We start from the raw sequence: 22,718 nt of genomic DNA, 5'->3' as shown, positions 1-22,718 counted from the left end.
TTTTTTGAAGTGACTCTCTTTAAGAAATGGTTTTAAGTACACTTAGTCTCCCTCTCTCTCAAAGAGTTTTGTCTCACATTCACTTCCCCTCTGGAGAGAAATTTCTGGCGTGCCACGGGACCTGACTTTCATTGCTGTTATTTCACAGACCGCTTGGACTGCAGCTGGTTTATGTCGGCAGATTTCACTGAAGTTCTGACTCATGTGTGGAGCGAAGCTGGAGTGTGGGGGGGAACTTTTATTGCCATCTGTCATGGTCTGGGAGTATTTATACCTCTAAAAGGTGGTATTTTGATGTCCCTTTTTCTCCAAACGTATTCTCCTGAAAATTTTCTTTTTGTGGAGTACCAAATGTCCTTCGCTTCCCTTGCGTAAGGATGACAAAAGGGAGGCCCAATGACCTGTGATGCTGTGCTGGTCTGAGTGATGATTTTATATCCAGATGCTCTGTTCCAGTCTAATGCAGAAATTGAGCTGGGACTATTTTGTCCAAAACTTTCTGGTTGTTTTTTTTTTTTTTTTTCCATCTATTTGCCAACAACCTGCCTAGGGTTGACCTGGCATGTGTTTGGTTCAGTGGCTCTCTGCAGCTCTCTCTTCATGTGGGTACCAACCTGACTGCAAGGGGCTGCCCCACTGCACAGCTCATTTCTGAGGTTCAAAATTGAAATAGAGAGGATGGGCAACGTGTGCTCCTCTTTCCATATCTCCTTGTTGATAAGATTTGCTATTAGTGCCTGGTAGGGTGATTGCTCCTCCTTCAGCTCGGTTAATTTGTTGTGTTACGCTGCCTACTCCTGCATTGTTTCCAGGATTCTGCAGCCCTTAGGACACACAATTAAGACATCTCAACCTGTGCGCACAGCTGGTCCCCCAAGTTCACCTGTGGATCATGCTCTTTCTCTCACCACTTCCGTAAGTTTCTAGGTGTTTTGGTTAAGCAAGAACATCAGAACGTAAAAGCTGTTGCAACAGCGATCAATAATAACAATTGTATTCTTTCTGATAGTGTCTAGGAGCCCCAGGCAAGAACTAACATTTGGCGATGCAAGCACGGAGCAAAAATTCACTACCAAGTAAACCACCTTCCCTTCACTCATTATCAGCCATCATCTCGCAGCTCTCTGGCAGCTCCTCAGATACAGCTCTTTTATCTACAGTCTTTCCCCTTCACACTGATTAGTTGGAAGGCTGATCATTTTCCCCAGAAGTCGCTGCATTTTTCTAGCCTGTATCAATCTGCCATTTTTTTTCCCCACAACCCTCCCTGTCATTTATCTATCCCCACTAATGCTGAAAGCTTCTCCAGCTCAGTAGGGGCAAATTTAATTAACCTGCTATTTTCTCCCATTCTCATCTAGATCATTAAGGAGAGTGTCTAATGAGCCTGGGTCTAACAGTGGTCCCAGTGGCCCATCACAGCACGTGTCCTCCTCTCGATATATCAACCAGTTAACATTAAAGTTCAATTGGGATCTTTCAGGCAGTAGTAGTCGTTCCTGCAGTCCCGTATGAATTTAAAAATGTTGAAGTTCAATTGGGATCTTTCAGACAGTAGTCGTTCCTCCAGTCCCATTTAACACGTCAGGAGGGAGTTGGTTGGTGCTGTAGTGTGTGGTCCATCTGCCCGCTTTGCCCAGCCAGCTGGGGATGAAGGTGCGGGTCTCTGCCTCAAGTCAGGCATTCTGGGGGATGTGGCAACCAGGTCTTGTCATCACGCTGGCCTTATGGGTGACAGTGTGCACCCCTGCAAGGCTCTCCAGACTCAGTTGGCCAAGCAGACCCCTCCGTACTGAGGTCCATCAGCACCTGGCGATGGAAACGTCCCCCTCAGGCTGGTAGGTGGCAGGAAAATTCATGCGCCATTGGCTTCACAGGCAGCTGAGATGAGTTTGAGAACTGCTGTCAGTTTTAGGTGCTGACAGCTCTTGGCGGGGGGTGGGGGTGGGTGGGGCTGGGGTGCTACTACCACAGCTACCCTTGCACCAGCAACCGGCCACTGTTGCTGTTCCACAACCTGTGCTGCTTGCCGGCCAGCTGCAGCTGAGGGGATGCTGCGCTGTGGGAACTGGCCAGAGTCCCAGGGAAGATGAACAGGAGGACATTGAACTTGTTTGATTTCAATTCAGGCAGCGATTCTGAACAAACCCAGCCATCACATGCACGCACCTCTACCTCCAACCCGTCACAGGAAACCCCAGAGGGACCTTCCAAATCTAGGATTAGCTGTTTCCCTGATAATAGCCTGTGGGCACCAGCAGCTAACACGAGGGCTAAGAGGCATGCGTCACCTTCAGCAGGATTTAAACACGTCAGAGGAGAGGAGAAAGAAATAGCAGCTGGATTTCAACATTAGCAAATGTCAAACCAGACATTTGGGAATGGAAAAAACGTAAGGTGACCTCTAGACTGCTGGGAAAAGAGCTGGAATATCTTGGTAATGAAGGGGATTTAGGGATTCAGAAAGCGTTATCTGAAGGATGAGGGACACATGGTGGCTTCAGCAAAGGATGCTCTCACCCGGGAAGAATAAAGATCCAGAAGGAATTTTATCAGTGTAAGACCTATGTGAAGGCACTGGCTGACCCCAGCGGCGCGTACAGCCAGTGACATGGGGAGCATGGATGGCTCAGGGCAGGACACGCAGCTCCCCAGCAGCTGGACCCCACAGTAGTACAGAATGGTGAGCGAAGGGAAGCACAAGGCTTTGCTCAGGGCAGAGGAAGACTTAGGTTTGTGGCAGGGTGAAGAAGAAAGGCTGCTCTGTGGTGATGACCAGGAGAGGGATGCAGGCAGGAGACACTGGGTAAACACATCAGCAAAGACTGGGATACAATCGGTGCAAAGTCAAGATGAGTTTGGCCTCCTGTGGAAACAGCACAGGCTTGGTCCTCGGAGCATGGGGAAGCCAGCCTTCCTTGAGGAGACATTTCATCAGTCTGTGCAGAATTTGCCCATGATTTCCTTTGCTGTCAACCTCATTTGCCCTGTGTGCCTTCCCCAGTTGCTTGCTGTGTCAGGCTGTTGCTGCTTGTTACGTGACGCTACTGCATGGTGCTGGTTTGACTAAGCTGTGCCACAAGGGAAGCTGGTTTGGGCTGTTTTCTTGGCACAAGGTGGGAGTGAAGGAGATGTCACCCCAGATGACATCTTAGAAGGAAGATAGCAAGGCAGAGGCCAAGGGTGGTGAAGCAGAAATGGCAGTATTTAAATCCTGGGTGGAAGCAGGTTTTCATGAGGGTCTAAGTAGTAATGCAGGAACCTTTCGTACTCCATAATCAAAGCGAGATTATGCGAGTTTACTTAGTGCTACATCTCTTAAAACATTCCCTAGGGGAGGGAGGATGGACAGAGGCACCAGAAGAAAAGGACAATCTGAAATTCCTAGCTCTGCTCTGAAGTATTCATAGTTTCCCTGTGTGAGATCCCTGGGCTGATTCCCCACCCGAGGCTGGATGGGGTTTGCTGGGCTGAGATGGTTTGCTGGCCAGTTTTTGTGGCGTTTTGATTTTGGGAGAGTGCTGAAAAGGCTTGCATGGCTGGGCTGGTACAAAGCACACTTTTTTGAAATATGTTGTCTGGATGGTCCCCACTGGAACTGGCAGGGTTTGCTTTCCTTGTTCCGGCTCCTGTCAGAAGCTGCACGAGCTGTTTCCCTGGAGAAAGGAGAGTTTGCTTCCACTTTGGCAGGGAACAGAGAGCAGGGGAAAAGGAGGACTTACTTTATCCTGTCTTCAAATCCACAAGTTTTACTATTCTCTTTCCTTGGCTTGCATCAAGTGTGAGAAATCCCAAAGAAAGTAACAGTGAATATGCTGGAATGAGTTTTTTCCAGGCTGTAAGAGATGGGATATTCTGCTCATACATGTATTTCCTATCACGTGCTGTTTTGATGCCTGATGTTATTGCTCTTCACCTCAGGGGTATCCTGCAGGATTGAGCTTCCCAGGTGCATTTTTTTTGTGATTCTGATGTAATTTTGATCGGTTTCTTTCTTTTTTTTTTTCACTTCAGTTAATTCCTTTGGTGATATGATTCATTTTTCCCCTCAAATCAGTAGTTGGTCCTTGGTCTCCCTCCCAGTGCTGAAGGAGGTAAACTAAAACAAATAAAGATGGCAAATTAAATGGGAAAAAAGTACACTTAGTGTTGTGAAATATTAATAGCCACTTAGTATTAGGGGAAATTAGACCTGCTGCATTAAAAATGCTCTGCATGGAGTGACTGAACTGCAGCGTGTGAAGTCTGTGTCCCCATGGAGATCTGCAGGTCCTGGCTATAGGATGAAGATTGCCTTCAAAAAGCTTCATGGTTTGCTTCTTTTAAGTAATGTGCTTCAGGGGCTGAAGCAAAATGTGTTGCTACAACATCCCTTTCTCAAACAAGGCAGCAGTGGGACAGCAATGCCTACCTTGCCTGCTGTGGAAGAGTAAGGAAAGGTTATTGGTTTGACAGGGTGGTGGTAGAATGACACGAACACCCGATCCTGGAGAAAAAACAAGTCTCACTGAGTCAGTGCTAATGCAACCTTTTTCTTTTGTCTGAAATGATCCTGGGTGCTTAAGCAACCTGCCTGTGGAGGCTGTGAAGTAGCATCTTAGCTGGATGCCCAGCTGAGGTGAGACACCATCCGTCAGAAGCGGTTTCTGGAGAGTAACAGTAACCCAGCTTGGAGGGATGTGCAAGCCTCTTCCTAAGGAGTGCACGTGGGTGCGCTGTCAAAATTAGCTGACAAGGTTCCTGGTCTAATTCCTTATAAATATCCGAAAACCTGGGGAGCCCCAGAGGCAGGGAAGGCCAGTGCCCACCGCTGGTTTAAAGCAGCAAGTAGGAGAGCTCAGGAGGTGAGGAGAGGCTGATCAGTTTGGTCTCAGTGCTGTGGGACAAAGGATATGTTAACATCGCTGAAGATCAAAGGCATAGAGATACCATTAATTTCAACTGGTAGATTTTCCATTTCTTAAACCCAGTCCCAGTTCTTAATTGTTTCTGATATAGTTTCTAAAGATACTGCTGTCACTGTTATTTATTAATCATATTGCCATGATGCCAACAAGCCCCAGGCATGGACTGATGTCCTGGTGTATTAGATGTGGGGAAAAAAACCCAACCCAGTCTCTGCTCATGTATCCGTTTTTTTTATAATGTATTCAGGTTTATGTCAGGCACTTGATTTACTTGGTCAAAAATATACTCTCTATTGAATCAATGGACAGTTATTAAATGGATTAAGAAAACAAGCAGCTAAAAGCTCTCAGAATGCGATGGTTGTTGGAGGATCATTGCCGAACAAGATGCTTGCATGGTAGCTTTGCAAGATTCAGCTTTCACCCCGGTGTATTTCACTATTTTCATGAATGATCTGGAAAATATATATAAATTAGTTGCCCGTAAAGTTTGCAGCTGATTCAAATTTTGCCATGATAAATAATGATGAAGGCAGGTCTCTAATGCAGAGCAATTGCAATTGCTTGGTAGACTGGCAACAGCGAAACAACATGAATTTTAATACAGCTAAATGCTCGGTCATCCATCTCGGAGAGCAGAATGTAGGCCACTCTGTCAGGCTGGGAGACTGCCTGCTCGAGGGCAGCGACTCTAAAATTGATTTAAGGGCCATATTGGATAACAGGTGATTATGAACATTTAATGCCCTGTAGTGGTGAAACGGATGAACATGATCTCTGGATAAAGAGGGGAAGCCGAAGTCTGAATGAGGAGTTTTTATCCACCTTGATTAAAGAGTGGGAAGGTGCTGTAATGAGACCCAATGGCTGGAACTTGAACTGAAGGCTTTTGGCATGGGGATGTGGTGCAGATTCCCGGTGGGATCCCGCAGGGTTTGAAAACATGGGGTGGGTATCTGTTGTGAGGGATGTGGGGAGCTCAGCCAGGCTCTGGGGGCTGCTGCCACCAGTGAGGCTCCAGCCTTGGCTGCAGGCTGGGATCCTTTCCCCGCTGCGCTTCCCCAGTTCCACGCAAATGGGAAGGTGTATCATTAGCGTCCTATTGTATTCTTGTTTAGCTTGGCTTCACGGAGTCTGCACAGCTCAGAAATATGTTTATAGAGTTGTGGTGTCGTGTTTCTTATCTGGCGAGAGTGGATGAGAGAGCTGCAGAAGGGCAGGCAAGCATGTCTAATGCTGAAACGGCAAAGGAGACAAAGCCGACACCCGATAAAGACAGCGGCGGTTGAATTTGCACACTTATTAAAAACCAGTCCCAGCTTTTATCTGGGAATGAAAGGGCTCACATAGCGGGGTTGTGTGCCGGGGAGCTGGGAGGGATGCCAGGAGAGACAGGGGAATGGAGGCGGAGGGGGGAGCACGGCTACACCAGGCTCCTGTCCCACCATGTTTGGCATGGGGATGTGGTGCAGATTCCTGGTGGGATCCCATGGGGTCCTGTCCTACCATGTGGGTGGAGGGGCCAAGTGTCCAGGGCAGCGCCGAGAAATGCCCGGTGCCTGGACCACAGAGCTTGCTGTAAGGCAGCATCGTGGCAGAGACCTGACATTTCATTGCACGGCTCTGCTACTCCACCGATCAAGGGGACAGCTCATGCGGTGGCGTTCAGAGCTCTGGACATCCAGGCTCAGAAAAAGAGCATCAGGTTGTGAGCAGGGTGGAGAAAATACGATTTTCAGTCACCCGTGTCTGCTCTCATGTTTTCATTTCTAGCTGTTCTTTGAAAAAGTGGCTGTGCCTGAAATTAAAATATTCTCCCTCTCCCCATCCTACTTGTGTTGCCTGGGGCATTAGCTCCCAGGCTGTTTCTTCAGCTGCAGGGGTTGTCTGCATCCATGCAGACACCTAAACTGAGGTCATGGGAAATTTTTGGAGCAACTTTTCCTTCCAAGCTCTTTCCTAGACTGCATTTCTCCACATTATCTGCAGATGCCGGGTCTGTAAGCAAAAGCTGAGATAAGTGTCATTTTAGAGAAAAAAAAAAAAAAAAAACCAAGAAAAAGGCTGCCTCGTGCAATGGGGCACATCCAGCGCTGAAGATGTGGGGGTGGGATTTGCAGCTGCCAGGTGGGGTGCAGTCGCAGATGGCTGGGGGAGAGCAGGTGTAAATGCCATCTGGAGCTTTACCTCTCCTTTCTGTGAGTCACCCGCACACACAGTGCTTTCACCAGTGCCAGGTTTGGATACGCAGGAAACTCTGCGCCTTAGTAATAATGTTTTGAAGCATTCCTGAGATGCTTTGGGCTCCACAGGAGATCTAAGTCATCTCAGGAACCCAAGTTTACTTCCTTTGGACACCTGTTTGTCCCTGATTTTTTTACAAATATGGCACAGATAATACCAAGTTCTGTAGGAGCTAGTTGTGATTCACAATGCATATTTTCTCACTTCATTCTTCACAGTATGAGGATTGAACGGTGGCAGTATCATAGATGATCCTGTTCATGCAATGTGCTGGATGCATCCCATCTGGATAAGCTGGAAATGAGGATCATGACCACTTTGTGATGCCCTCATCTGCTGTGCTGGTGACCGCTCACACCTTCTTTTGGTCTGCTTTCTTAGGCAGCCTGGGATCTGTTCGGATTTACTGGGCTGGGTGTGGATTTTGGTCATATGACACTTGGCAAAAGGCAGAGCGGCAGGGATAGCTATGATAATACCATGGCTGTTGGTGGCCGGGACTTGGAAAAGATGCAGATGTGACATTTTTCCCAGGTTGTGAGGAAGGAGCCTGCTTCCCCTTCGTCTCACTGTGCTCGGTTTGGCCGAGCTCAGCTTGGCAGTGAGCGTGCCCCTGCAGCCCTGTGTAGTGGATTAGGATCGTAACAATTGTTCAGAACAGTCGTCCAAGATGAGTTCCTGACAGGTGGATTGGGATAGTTCAACTTGGACCTGTAGGATGTCTGTCTACCCTTGTTTTGCTGGCTCTCCTGCCGCAAGCCTACAGCCTTCCTCCCCATCCTCTCCCTTTTTCCTCCCAGGGCTGCCACAGGGTTGCTCCAAATGCTTGTTCCAGGCCATGTGCTTTCACCTTCCCTTTGGGCACTGGGCATTTTCTGCCTCTCGTCTGACTTCCTCATTAGATGTTTGCCTTGGACTTCTGCCTTTGCCACAGACTGTCCCCTGCACTGAGTATCGGCACCGGAGTTTGGTTCTCCTCCAGCCATCGCTCTTGCGTTTGCTAACTGGCACGGTATCATGTCAACCTCACCTGCTCAGAGCCGGATCCCTACGGATCCCGTGTGATCTACCAAGTACAGAGGCTGATGCTGAGATTGGCCCGGGGAAGCTGTTGTGCAGCGACCTTTGCGGTGTCATACTGGTGGAAGGGACACTAGAGAGGGCCAGGAGCAAGGCAATGCCAAGACTTTGCATTATGTCTATAGGAGAGCTGGACATGGCCATGGTCATTCCAGTGTTAAGGAACCATACCTGCTCACATCCTGAAAGGGGGCACAGTTCTGCACACCGAAGGGAAGGCAGCCTGCCTCTGAGGAGGAAAAAAGGAATACTGGGAGAGTTTGGATGGGCCAGCAGCATCTGGCACCCACACTGTCCGCATGGAAAGGACCCAAGTTGAACGGTGTCAGGCCTGGGACCGAATGGTATAAACCCATGTCAGAGGCCTTTTCTTAAGGAATTCTCCATGCTTTGACTTTAAGGTCATAAACTTTTCACTTCCAGATATGCGCTAGGTAGCAGGAAACAAGATGGATCAAAAATATGCAGATTTATTGCGCCTTACACAAGAGCAGCTGAAAATTCTGTCTCTGCCAATAGAATCGGCAGAGACTTAGTCCCACCAGGTGAGGTGGCAGAGCACAGAGCTGGCAAGAGCCCTCACTGAAGCATGGCCTAGGATATCCATAGGATTTCCTCATGCCTATCCATAGCGAACAGTGATAACTAGGTCAGCTTTTTAATACCTAAGAGAATAACCTCATATCAAAGATGCAAGCAAAGTTTATTCCTCTTTTTTGTGTAAACCATTTTAAGGAGCATCTTTAGGCTGTGTTGGTAGGTAGGGATTACCGAGTCCTTATTTCTGTGAAGTGCTGCTGCAGCTTGGCTGCTGGATCAGGAAGATGCCACTGCATGCAGCCAGCTCACATTTTAAGACTGGGGCGCAACTGTGAACGCTGCTAATATTTCTGCTTGAAGGAAAGTGGATATTTGGGCAGATGATTTGTTGCAGCAAGGGGTTTTCATGGTAAAATTCGTAACCACAGACTAGATGGCAGATGCAATTCAGCACTTATAAATACAAAGTAATGTACACTGGCAAACAGCCCAGACCCTTACCTAAACAAACACAATGATGGGCTCTAAATGAGCTATTGCTGCTCAGCAAAGTGATCCTTGGGACTTTGTGGAGGGCTCCCTGAAAAGCTCAGCTTGATGCTGAATGATGGCAGAGCGCAGGAGCTATAAGGGGAAGAGCAGAGTGTCTAAACCTCTGCGCAAGTCCGTGCTGCAGTTGCATCCCAAGTGTCATCCTCCCACCCCTGCAGTGACGAGGTCCTGGAAAAGATGCAGAGAAGTACATGGCAGAAATGTCTGGAGCAGAATTCATACCGTGACCTAGGGCTTGGAGAAAACCTAAGAGAGTGGAAAGAAGATTTTGTAGTCTGTTAAGGAGACAGGGAAATTCTGCCACAGGCAGGCCCTGGGCCACTGTTTGCCTGGGGCTTGGAGAAGATGCCAGGGCAATTCTCCCCTCATTTAGTGTTGCTTTTCCATCCCCATCTGCTCCCGACCGCTGTGTGAGACCAGCCCAAATGGGCCCTTGTCTGACTCCATGCAGCTCTTCTCGCATTCTTCTGTTATAACGAGGGCTTTTCTCTTTCTCATTTCCTGGCCTTGCAGGGCATTACTAGGCTATAATAATTGATATTAGTGTTATTGTTATGTAGGGACCTAATGACTCCTGTATTTAAATCCTGTGATATTTTCCCCTGTGAAGGTTTCTCTTGACCTTTTCTTTGAGACTCTTTCACACCTCTGTGGCTTGCAGCAAGCCTTTGAAATTCAGCAGGAGGAAAACCCTCTGGCTAGAGAAGAGGCTTTTTTCTTTCTTTTTTTTTTTTTTTTTGCCCTCCTCATCAAATTCATATTCAAATTGGCTGAAATATAAACTGTTAACTATCACCTTTCCCTTTCTCTCCCTGATGTTGCTGAGGGAAATGCTGGCAAACCACCAAAAGTATAACCCTGCCCAAATGTTGTTAGGCTAAACCGATGCTGCTGCCAAAACACAGGGATGGGGAGCACCACCGGCCGGGAACTGCTTTGGCACGTGCCTGTGAAGGGATGGAGATGCCCTGGTTAAGGTTTGTGGTGCAATCCACTCACATAATGAGTCGTGTAGCTCAGCCATAAGTGGTGCTGAAAAATCAGCATTCAAACCCCTCTGGAGATTTGGGAGGATGGATTCTAAGAATTGCACATGCTATAACTCGCTTTTACCTTCTTCCCTTAAAAGTATCCCTGCAATATTAAGTGCAAAAATCACATTAAGGGAGGGAGTATGATTTAGGTGGAAAAGATGAACACCTAGAAGTTAGGAAATGGCACATCTATTGCCTCCATCCCCTGCCTGGATACATTACGGAAATGACCTTTCATTTCTGACCACATACCATATTTTTTCTGCTGAAATCCTGTCTTGTTCAGGGGAGAGGCTGGATAGACCAAAGAGCAGGACTGAGGCTGTACTGCCAAAGGGGATGAAGAGCACCACAGTCCCAAAGGTTAATGGATCTGGATGCAGTCCCAGAGCATGTGGGATCAGAGACTGTACCTGTAGAAGTTAGGGGTGGGATTCAGGTGCCTAAACATGGCCTGCTGCCGTTTTGTGTCACACCCAGCTCCAGCTGCTGGAGGAGAGCAGGTCTAGAGGAGCTGTGTCAAATCCGTCAGCACTCATGTTGGTGTCTCAGACCCTCAAGGGTATCTAAAAAGGGAATTAGCTGCCTATTTTTAGGCAGCTGGGATTCAGCACCGGAACAAGGCATAGGTGTTTTGCTTTGAGCCGGGACTCTGAGCTCCAGCAATGACCCATGGAGATGGAGCTGACCCAGCCAGCCGAGCCTGGAGAGCAATACGGCGCCCCAGAGCAGACACGGAGCCATGGTCAACTGGCTCACCCCAGTCACCTCACTGACTGTTCTGGAGAGGGGTGCCTGACACCCCAACACTCTCATGGAGCTGCAGATACACCACGGGACCTGCAGCAGCCCCCAGCTTTTCTGCTGCGGCTGGCTGCTTGCGTGGCAGTGGGCACCTGTGTGCTGAGACCTGCTCTGTTCGTACCCGCTCCCAGTCCTCGGTTTCCCAGACCAGTTGCTTCTCCCAGGTGCTTGTGTGGTGGCAGAGCATCACTCCTTCTCCCCCTGAAGGCACTCCAGCCTTCCTCTCTGCAGTGGAGGGAGGGAAGAGGCAGCAGAAGGGAGGGAAACTCCAGCCTGGGGTGAGGCTAGTCCAAACCAATTCTCCTTCCTCATTCACTTCTCAATTCGCCTTCCACTTGAAATGCATAAAAGTGCTGCCCTCTTCCTTTTGGCACACACGCTTTCACACACACAGACCCACCTTTGGCCACAGGACAAAGAAGGAGACACTGAAGCTGCTTTGCAGAGTAGCGTTCAAAGCCATGTGCTGAATTTCAAACAATACCCGTTCAGAACAGGGAATTAAGCAGCTATAGTGTTGTCATACTATAAACAAAGGTAAAATGCTGTGTGCATCAGCAAAAGGCTTTGTATTGTAAAGTACTCCCTTTATGTCCAACCAGGAGAGAATTCAAATGATTATTGACCCTCCACTGTAGGAAAGCCGCATTATAATATCTTCAAATCAATAGAGACAAGTGCAGCACGGCAGAGAAAGGCCAGGGCTCTGTAAACTGCAGAAAATTGCATTTTGCTTTGGCCTCTTAAAAAGTTTGCAAAGCATCTATTAGAGGCCCCCGGAGCCTTTTCTTTCTAATTGCCATGTTTGACAATGTGATCGCACAGGGGACTAGCGGAAAGACAGATAATGGACCCACTTTAATTGCTTCCCAGTTCCGTGAGTCATAACACTTCTGAGATGGCAAAGGGGAAGTGCAGCAGTTTGACTGAAGGAGGTTTCTGGCTTTTAAGAAAGCTCTGGAGGTACAAATGCTAAACTCAAAGCCAAAGTCTTGGAGGGACTGAAGGCTCCAGGTACTGGTTTTTCTTTCATCTTTTGCTTTTGACTGGAACTATCCAGTGAAGTTTTAATCATGTTCCGGAAGGGGTAGGAATAGCTTTGTGTCTTAAGAGATGAAGGAATGGATGTCACGCCAAGACCCTTTTTCTCAGGGATGGGCGCTAAAGCTGAGTCCTGCGGGTAGAAGAGGCCGGCAGGTGGTGGAGGACTCGGCATCAGTCAGTCAGTAGTGATAGTGGGAGCGCACTGACAGCTCCCGATGGATTTATCTGGCAGGTCGAGAGGACACTGTAGTTCTCCATGGGGATCTGGGCTTGGCACGTATTCTGGGAACAGATGCACGGTGGACCTTCTGACCTCACTCCTCCCTGTGACACCAGTGAATATCTCTTGTACTTCTGGCCTAAGGGCAGGCTTTTTCCTGGAAAAGGAAGGAGCCCACAGCCAGTGTTGAACCCAGAGCTCCAGGAAAACAAACAATGGTCTTTGCCTGTGCCAGCTGGGCTGTGGAGTAGCTGGGGCCCTTCTGCCCAGGTCCTTTGGATTCTTGTTATCTGCCCTCAGCCAGGGCTTTGACCTTTCTGCTCAGGGCAGCACCCACTGGGACCCCTCAGCATCATGGATGCTTGGTGCCTCCTGAGAAGAGCAGAAGCCCACGACACTCACACTATTCCTGGCAATTTTTAAGCTGCATTGGTATGATCCTTGCCTGACCACCCTCTGAAGGTCTTCAACCTTCCCTCTGCTTTGTGCCAAGAGAAACAAGCTGCAGTGTGATGTACAGAACACTGTGTATCTGGGCACTGCTGGGATGTGCCCCAGCCTCTCTGGGGATGGACTGGTTTGCCTGGGTGCTGCCTTCACCTCAGCTGGACAAACCCTGGTATGTGGTGGCTGTGAAGGAGGGGAGGATGATGGAAAGGAGGAGGCCGTCAAAAAGGGGGATGAGTAAGGGGGAGTGGAGAGGAGAAGAAGATGAAGCACCTGGTTTTGTGCCAGGGTGCCCAGCTGATGGGTGTTGTGGTGCCTGGTTCCTGTACACACCTCTGCGATACAGTCCCCAGATCAGTGCTGCAGCTCATTCCTCTGCTCCATGGCCCCAGCTCCATGCTAGAGCACAAAGCTCAGCGAGGTGATGCTCCACACCATGCTGCAATGCTCAGTTCAGCGTAAAGGGGCTTGGGTCTGTGCTTTGTGTCATGACACTGGAACCCAAAACAGGTCCAGCTGATGGGCTCCAGCCCTGGGGGCACAGGGCAGTGATACCACTGGCCTGTCTTGATCTTGCAGGGCTTGATCTAGAGTAAGAGAGAACTTGAAGATATAGGGGTATATTCCAGGCAGACAGAAACAAACTCTGCTGTGCTTCAAACCATCCTAAAACTGTGCAGCTGTGTTAATGTGGCTTGACGCCAGGTCTTAGCAACCTCTCTGTCCCAGGACCCTGCCTTGTGCTCATCCCTGTCCTAAAGTGGTCAGTTGGCACCTGGTCAGAAAAAGCAAAGTAATATTTGCCTGAAATTGGATGGATGAAACTATCCTCAAGCAAGGTTTAGATGGCTCGTGGCATTTGGTGGTTGCTGTGGGCTGGGGACACTGAGCACAAGGCACAGTTACTGGTTGAAGACCAGTGATGGAGAAGCTCCTTAGAGGAGGGGGAGAGGGCCAAGGCATGGTCCCTGTGGTCTCTGCCACAGCATACCCCAGTCTGGCTTGGGAAGAAAGGGTCACCTTGACTTCCCAAGGCTGTCTGTGGACTGCACCCACTCCTGCACTTGCTTCAGGCCCTGCGCCGGCCAGGAGCCCTCTGACGACTGCTGGGTGCTGAGCTTTGTCATGGATCAGTCAGGACATGGTTGAGCTGCATGGCAGGAAACTAACTGGAAAAAAGCTTGGGGGGATGATTGACAGTAACTGTCTCCAGTGGAAGGAGCTAATTCGAGCAGCTTATGAACACCAGGTCCCTAATTAAAGCACACAGGCTAGCCCTGCCTGTAATTAATTTCCCTATGCTGCTCCACTGGCAGCCGGCTATCAGTGCCACTGACTCACAGCTCCCAGCAGCCTCATAGGCATTGGCAGTGGGAGAAGAAAAGCCGTGGTTCAGAGTGGAGCAGGATTTGCCCCTCCCTTCTGCTCCTGTGTGCTGGGGAGAAGCCATCGCGTGCCTCCAGCTCCGCACACACTCAGAAGCTGCACCAGGACCTTGCTGCCCAGCCCTGGCAGCCCTGTCCGTAGGAAAACGCTGGTGTTGCACGCTTAGGGCACAAGCAAAGTGCTCCAGAGGGTGCAGGAGCCTGGCTGTCAGGAGGGGCTGGCATGGGGCAGGGTGATACTCATACGCATGGCTCATTCTCTGCCAGCTGCTTCGTGTTTTCTCTTTCTCCTCCCATGTATATGTATATTTATTATGCACTTGCCTCCCCTGGCTGGAGCTGGAACAGGAGCGTTGTCATTGTGATTCCTCTCACATAGGAACGGTTCTCTGCCTTCACTCCGCTGTGAGTGTGTCACATTTATAAGGCCTGTGGGATGCATCTGGGCTGTGGTTAGCTTTTCCCTGGGTAGGCTGTAGCCCCTGCGGTATTGCCAAAGCAGGGAGGAGCAGCTGGGAAGAGCCATGCAGCTGGTGGCCCTGTCTGCAGCCCGAGCGCTGTTCTGCTGGAGTGGGTGGTGTTGCATAGCGAGGTGAATCCCATTGCTCCAGTGCTACCCCGGCCCCCATCATCTGAATCAGGAAAACTGAAGAAGGAGGCTCCAGAAAGTCCTATATCTCTGGCTATGGGTTTTCATTATCAGCTGGAGAGGAATTGTGTTGGTCAGAGAGTTGCCAGGGTGGTTTTAATTTCCCAGGAGGCTTCTCTTGGTGTGACATGTCTCCAGCGGGGAGTTTCAGTTGTCTCGTGTTACTTTGCTCCATACAAGGGGACGTGATATGTCAAAACATGACAAGCCGGCCAGAATGTGTCATAATACTGCACTCAACACACTGCCTTCCAGGGATGCTCAGCAGCTAATAATATCAGGCTCAAATTATCCCTGCATGCTGAGCTGTTATTTTTTCTCCCATGTGGACTATGATGTATAGGAGCCTCCCACCTATATGGGGCTGTTGGACCACCACAGATTTATTAGCTGCACACGGTGAATTCTTTTGACTAGACTAAAACTCAGTCCTGGGATCCCAGCCTGTTAATGCAGAAAAATTACTTTCCTGCCTTGGCTTCTCCGATACCTCTGTAACTGCTTCAGTAAACAGTTGGGTGAAATTTCCGTGTGATTTAATCCTTTATCACTGGGGTTTGAAGTTGCTACTTCGATGCAAAGATGATGTGATTTCATTAGCAGCGCCATCGCCTTGCAGGCTTTTCTGTGAGATGCAGCCACCGTCTCCAGGATTCAGCCCCGTGGGAGCCAGCGTGCTGCGCCGTGCACGTGTGGCTGGATGCAACCGGACTCTCCCCAGTCTCCCCAGTGTATCCCATTCTGCGTCGTTGTCCTCTTCCGTCTGACTTTTTGAACTCTGCTGTATTACCGTGGGGTGTAACGAGGCATCAACATGCCTGAACAATTTTTTCAGTCTTTCAAGGAAGAAAACCCCTCCCATAACAGCGAAGAGGGAAAGGTGCTGTTGTCTCTGGGCTGGAGGTCCCCAGCGATGGGGAGGAACGTGTCTTTATGCCAGAGGTACTGTGATGAGCTGGGAAGGAGACACACGTGTCCCTTGCATGTGGTATTTCACAAACGGAGCCTCCCACTGCTGCCGTTGCTGCCCATTCATTTTAGTTTCTGTATGCGGTTTAGAGGAAGCGATCTAATTACTTGCTGCTAATTGATGGTAAAGCACTGCTGAAACTTCCTCTTTTCCCCACCTTCCCCACCATGGGTAGGCAACAGAAGGTCTCTCTGCAGGTCTCTCAGCTGGAGGTTCATGATGACCCTCCCTTCCAAGTCCCCTTTCAAGAAGGTGATGCTGGCTCCACAGCCTCTGCCCAGCCTCCGGGCCCTTTCCCAGCATCCCAGCCAGGGCTGGTGAATTTGGTGAATGCTTCCTTGTAAGTCCTGTGCAGCCCAGCTCCTGGGGAAGCAGGTGATCATCACTATGAAAAAAATATTCCTCGCAGGGGCTCTTCAACCCCGGCGGGCTGCCTGCATGCTTGGGACACGGGAAATCTACTTCTGCCTTGCAAACTCTGAGGAATCCCTGAATCAAGCATTGTACATTATCTCCTCCAACAACAGCACTGCCCTCTTTGGAAAAATGTGCTGTTTTCTCCTCTTCCTTGGTGGCTGCACAGATTCAAAGGAAAAAATGGGGCGAGAGGAAGGGAAGCAAGAATATGTGGCATAAGACTTTGACCGAGAGAAGGAAAGGATGCTCTTGGCCCCAAGACCTCTATAGGCCAGTCTGACCTCTAAGTTATTCTGGGAATCTCTTAGTTATTTCTTACAGGAAGACCAGAACAGTCCACAATTGTTCATGGAAAGTCACAAAAGTCACATTTCCATCTTACATTCTGAGCGCAATCTGGAGAGACCTGCTTGTTCAATGATCCTGAAAAGCAAGGAGCCGGTGGCACTGCTGGAATGGGATGCAGAGTTGCCTGGTACAACCTGGTGGCTGTAGGCATCAGCCACAGCTGGGCAGATGTTTTCCCACAGGCTGAACTGTGCTAAACGTGCCTGTGGCAGAGACAAATGCCCCCCCAGAAGCCAGCCCCTTTGCTCAGAGGTAAGCTCTTTGGAGCAGGACTTACGTTAGACGTGCATCCAGGACCCACGATGCAAATACATGATGATCCTTCTCTTTCACCACCAAAGTCAGAGACCTCCCAAGTGTGAAAGGCTGAGGAGGTGCTCAGACTTTGTCACTATAAGCGTATATTGATTTTAGCTATTGTGTTGAGGGGTAGAGCATTTTTAATTCTGCAGTTTAATTGTTTGGTTTCCCTGGCATATGTTGTTTGTGGTTAGTGGCAACACACTTAGAAGGGTGATTTTCAGGCTCATCTATTAGTTGCAAAGAAAAGCACTCTCCCATGACCCTGGCTAATTTGCATACTATTTTTGTTATCCTTTAGGAAGCAAACTGCTGATTTTGGTGCTTTGCTTGAACATCCAGTCAGAAGTGGAGTCTTGCCCCGGGGCGTGTGTATGCTACAGTGAACCGAAGATTACAATAAGTTGTCAGCAGCAAGGACTGACAGCAATCCCCACTGAGATACCCATCCAGAGCCAGCGCATCTTCTTGCACAACAACAAGATAACCCTTGTGAGGTCCACCAGCTTCACGTCCTGCCGCAACATGACTATTCTTTGGATTCACTCCAACAACATCAGCCTCATTGAGCCTGGAGCCTTCTATGGGCTCAACAAACTGGAGGAGTTAGATCTCAGTGACAACACGAACCTGAAATCTATCAACCCGGTGACTTTCCGGGGTCTTGTTCACCTCCACACCTTACACCTGGATCGCTGTGGGCTCCTGGAGCTCTCCACAGGGCTTTTTCGAGGGTTGTTCTCCTTGCAATATCTCTACCTTCAGGATAATAATCTTCAGAACCTGCTGGATGACACCTTCATAGATCTCGCCAACCTCACCTACCTGTTTTTGCATGGGAACAAAATCAAGAGCTTGTCAGAGAACGTCTTTCGTGGGCTAATCAACCTTGACCGGCTGCTTCTGCACCAGAACAGGGTCAGCCTGGTTCACCGCCGGTCTTTTCACGACCTTGGGAAAGTGATGACCTTGTATCTGTTTAACAACAACCTGACGGTGCTCACGGGAGAAACCATGGCTCCCCTGGTGTCCCTTCAGTACCTGCGCTTGAATGGCAACCAGTGGATCTGTGACTGCCAGGCTCGGTCCCTCTGGAATTGGTTTAAGCAGTTTAAAGGATCATCTTCAGAGCTAGAGTGCCACCTTCCCCCTCGCTTGGCAGGGAGAGACCTAAAAAGGCTGCAGAGCTCCGACTTGGAAGGATGCGTTGACTCCTTCAACCAGATACGAACAAGCGTTTTTAGCACTAAGACCAGATCTGGTAAACTGCCAACTGGGGTCCCCCCTCTTGGCTCCCACGACGGCTCCCCGAAGTGCTGCCACCCAGAAACTGACAAGTCTTTTATTTATGAAGCTAAAAGCAAGGCAGGTCCTTCTTCCCACAGCAGCCGGCCATCCTCCAACAACCCTCTCAAGGATAAGGAGAACATGTCCAAAACCAAGTACGTTGAGACGGACCCTTCCAAAAATGGCAGCAACAAGCAGATAAACGATTCCCCCTTTGGGACCTTTCCCAGCATTGTAGACCCTCCATTGACCAAGTTGAAACCAGAATTTCTAGAGCCTATTGAACCTTCCACAGTCCCAACCAAAAAGAGGCAGGGCTGCTCTAAAAAGAACAAATCAAAGGCCCAGTGCCGCCTCACCCAGCAAGGAAACAGCTCCACGTTACAGCTCAGCCTAAGCCTTTTGATCCCCCCCTTGGTGTGGAGCTTACTGTTATTCTGCTAAAATTAACTCTTTTTCCTGGGTTGATGACACTTTAATACTAGACTTTTGCTGACCTCCATAAATGTTGCAAACAAAAGCAAAACTACCATCCACCCTGAGAAAGCTTTGTTACACAAAAGTTAACTGGATGCCTTTATTAAAAAACAAAAACAAAAACAAAAACAAACAAAAAAAAACCCCCACAGAAACAAAAAAGACAAACACCAAGATGTACATAATTTATTTGTCCTGAAACCTGTGAATTATAACTTTGGTCTTCGGAACTGCATTGGCCCACAAAGCAGCTTTTGCTACAGCAGATGGTAAAGAAATATGGTTTATTTACAGGCAAAAAAAAAAAAAAAAAAAAAAGTGTAAGAAATGCTCCGAAAAGAATGTCTAAAATCTGTTTGTAACTTGACATCACACTGAACAATATTGCAGGTTCCCATTTGCAGAGGTAATGAATTTGATGCTGTTTTAATCCTATGTTTATGAATATTGCAGTTTTTCCGTATTCATTCCATCACACCATGTTTACGGGCAGCATTTGTTAAAGAATGCTACCTTTTCCTTCACAAGATTGCAGTATATATAGATATGCATTTTATTTTACTTGTGTACGAGTATACAAAAAAAATATAAAATAAAGATTTCTTTTTCCTAAATGATTGTCATCTGCAAGGGGTGAAGTATGCTAACCAGCTAAAAAAGCTGAAGAAGTAAAAGGAGGCTGAGTAATCCATGATCTGGAGGCAGGTTGAGCATTTAACATGGCAGGAATAAAGAAAACATTCCCGGCACGGTTATGCAATCTGTAACTGGTGCCAACAAAGGGCTTTCTTGCATGAAACATGCGCTGCTAACGCTCCTGTTAGCCTCCAAACTGTCCCACACGTTTGCCCAACATATTTCAGGATGCTGGGAACAGCAGGGAACAGCCCCTAGGAGCTGAGGGCTCCAGGTGGTAGGTGGAGGAACGTTGGGAAGCCACCCCAAGAAGCTGGGCAGGGCCATTTTTCTTCTGATATCCATAGATAACTAGACTCTGCTCTGTGATTAGAAGGTAGTTGCAGAGTTGGAGCAGCACTCAGGCTTGGATTTCTGAAATAGGGTGTATCTCCCCCAAAACTCCTGGCCTCGCAGCTCAGGCTGGCTCTGCTGGAGAGCTGGTGTCCATTCCTGGCTGTACCACCAGTGCTTCATGGAGTCACTGGGCAAATCTGGTTGCTGCTATCACAGCTGCATGACCGGCATCAGCCTCTGTGGAGAAGCCAGGCATGTTTTGGTGCAAAGACATTGTCCTGCCCAAAGAATGAAGCAAGTCAGTGCCCTGTGCTGGGATTCCTAAGTGCTTTGGTAAGCTGGACAGCCATGACAATCCTGATGCCCGCATGCATGTCCAGTTTGTGTGCATACTTATCCCCACACACAGGTGAGTGACCAGTACATTACCAGCTGCTTTCTGCCAGACTTGCCAGGATTTCTCCCCTTCATGCCAGTGCTGAAGGGTCTTCCAAGGTCCTGCATGCCCAAAGCAAGCCCTGTCTTCTCCTACTCATCCAAAAGCATCACGCAAACTCTCGAGGGGTTCAAAGCTGCACCCAAAGCTGAAGTAGCAGAGAGCAGCTCAGCCTGGCTTGGCACGGGGTCAGTACCACTCCAAAGCCCGTAGCAAAGCCAGAAGGAGAATTGCTGGATGCTGTGATGGGCTGCTCTGGAAACTCCTGTTTTGGTCACAGTCTCAGGGCACGCTGCATGTCTCCCTGGTACAGTGAGCCTTGTGGTCAGAATGCTTGGACCGGTGCCCACAGCTCTACGGGCATAAGGAAACCAAACAAAGTGGCCCAAAAAAAAAAGATGAACCTGGGGTGGGGTGGAGGGGGGGAAGGGAAAAAAAAAGAACAGCTGTGTGTTGTGGCACTTCCCCACAGCAACTAAAGGGGCCCTGAACAGAGCTGAGATCCGCGCTTGTCCATGCCCAGGTCAGTATCCCAGGGAGCTGGGCTTCAGTGCTCCCCATGGTTAACACAAAGCAGACCAGCACATTACTGTCACTTACCCTGAATGGACCAGGAGGTGCTTATGCCAACCCAGTGACACTCTTCCTGCTTTCTAGAGCTTGACTCTGCTGTGCTTTCAGTGGCTCCTAGGACTATATATTGGCCACAAGCCCAGAAGAGTCCCTTGTGCTAATTTCCTAGATTTCCTGCTGTCCAGATGCCAATTTCTGTGTTTACAGGCATTAGAAGGCCGTTTGAATGACAAATTATTGAAGAAGGGGATGCAGTGGACAGCAGGAACACCTCTAGGAGCTTGGAAGAGGCAAAAGGTGAGCTCTGGTATTGGTGAGGGTAGGGAGGGTTTGAGGACTTCAAAGGAAGGTAGATTTGCTTCTGCTTTGTGCTTTGCTGGGGTTGGCACAAGTCTTCCCAATATTCCCAGGCCTATTTTACACTCAGACGTTGCTGAATTAAATGGGATTTACGCAGCAGGGCTCATGACCTTGTTGACTGTTCCCCATCTTATGATACTTTCTCTCTCTTCCTTTCTCGCTGTGCAAGTCACAGTCAATTTTCTGCTCATGTCCTTGATGCCGGGAGTGAAATCAAATAAAAAAAGTCAACAGCAAGGAGCTGAAAAGGCTCTGGATGGATGAGGGATGCAGTCCAGACTGTCCTGGGAAGAATGGGCTCCCCATCACAGAGTGCAGAGCTGCACAACTCAGCACATAGTGTCCCCTACACATTGTCACCGTGCAGACCCTTGATAATGCAGTGCCCACTATTGATGCAGTAAAAACACAGGTTGAGCAGTGGTGGAAGGACATGGTGTTCATGCTTGCTTCTCTGACAGCATTTGCCTCCACAGATCCACACTTATCCTTTGCTGTCAGCTCCACACTTGTCCTTGCAACAAGCTGGAGCAGTACCAAGTGAGAAATACTTTTTCCAGGTTTTCAAGTCCACCTGTAAGCACCACCAGGCTCCAGTCTAGCCAAGGAGACAATTACGCCCCTCCTTGTCATGGCAGCATGTGAAGTGTATTTATCCTCTGCTCCCTCCCTCCATCTTCCCATTCTCCTGCAGAGGGCACACGGACAGGACTGTACCCGCACCTACGGATGGGAAAGTGGAGTCCAAAAGCATGTGTCCCCAGGTGGTCGTTTGTCCCATCCTAAATGAGGTGCCTGGCACAGGTATGGTTAACCTCACTCCAAAGATCACCATCTCTGTCTACCACGCTGCCAAGCTGCATCACCTGACACAGACACATTTTATGTAAAAGCAATTTAATCAAACTGGTTTGGTATTTTTTATTGGATATTTTTCTTTTTTATTGGATAACTGATTCACTCCAATCAGCACTTTATAGAGGGATGCTGCAGCTTTGACGCTGTTTGCATCAGCAACAACTTTTTGATCAAAGCCAGGGAAGAAGAAGGGGGTAATGAAATAAACCCCACTAATAGCCTGGTTCATAAGAAATCCTAGTTCTTGACTGGAAAGGACTTAGATGCTCTGGCACATGTAGCTCAAGCAGCTCTAGTGTAAGCTGTGGTGTCCTGAGGATCCATCTTTCCCTGCTCAGAGCCCCTCCAAAGCCTTCAAGGGATAAACAGTCTGGGTCTGTGCACTGAGAGTCCCTTACAGGGCTGGATCTGAACCTCATTGCTAGAGCAGCTGAATCAGCCTTGCTGGAAACATCACCAGGAGAGGCTGGGGCAGGACAAGACCAGCCAAAGCTGACCGTGGCCAGGCACCAGACCTTGGTAGCTTTGTTCTCTGCCTGCTGCACACAGCAGGCTGCGTTCCCAACAGGAGCAGTCATTTTGCTGCGTGCAGGGGGTCTAGGAGAAGCACAGTGCCGTGAGGGAGACAAGCTCAGGCAGAGCTAGTAGTGTTTCTTCAGGCTTTGGGAGTCTACAGTTGCCTCAAACACCTTTGTGGCAGCTGCTTTCCTTCCCTCTTGCTCCTCTTTCACTGGATGTGAGAGGACATGCAAGTTGCCTTTGCCTCTCTTGCCCTTCCCCTGAGACGGGATTCCCGTTTCCCAGCTGCTCCTTC

General features: G+C 49.0%; 1 protein-coding gene across 1 annotated transcript in view; it reads left to right on the top strand.

Annotated features, from left to right (window-relative positions):
* RTN4R (reticulon 4 receptor) overlaps nt 1–19,319 on the top strand; it is a 79,140-nt gene extending 59,821 nt beyond the window's left edge. The window contains exon 2 of the mRNA XM_027780949.2: nt 17,243–19,319. Within this exon, the coding sequence (XP_027636750.1) occupies nt 17,243–18,672 (1,430 nt within the window). The 3' untranslated portion in view covers nt 18,673–19,319. The remainder of the gene's footprint in view (nt 1–17,242) is intronic.
* The last annotated feature ends 3,399 nt before the right edge of the window (nt 19,320–22,718 follow it).

The sequence above is a fragment of the Falco peregrinus genome, chromosome 2, assembly GCF_023634155.1.
Source record: "Falco peregrinus isolate bFalPer1 chromosome 2, bFalPer1.pri, whole genome shotgun sequence".
In the NCBI taxonomy this organism is placed as follows: Eukaryota; Metazoa; Chordata; class Aves; order Falconiformes; family Falconidae; genus Falco; species Falco peregrinus.
This window is presented reverse-complemented; position numbering and strand designations above follow the sequence as displayed.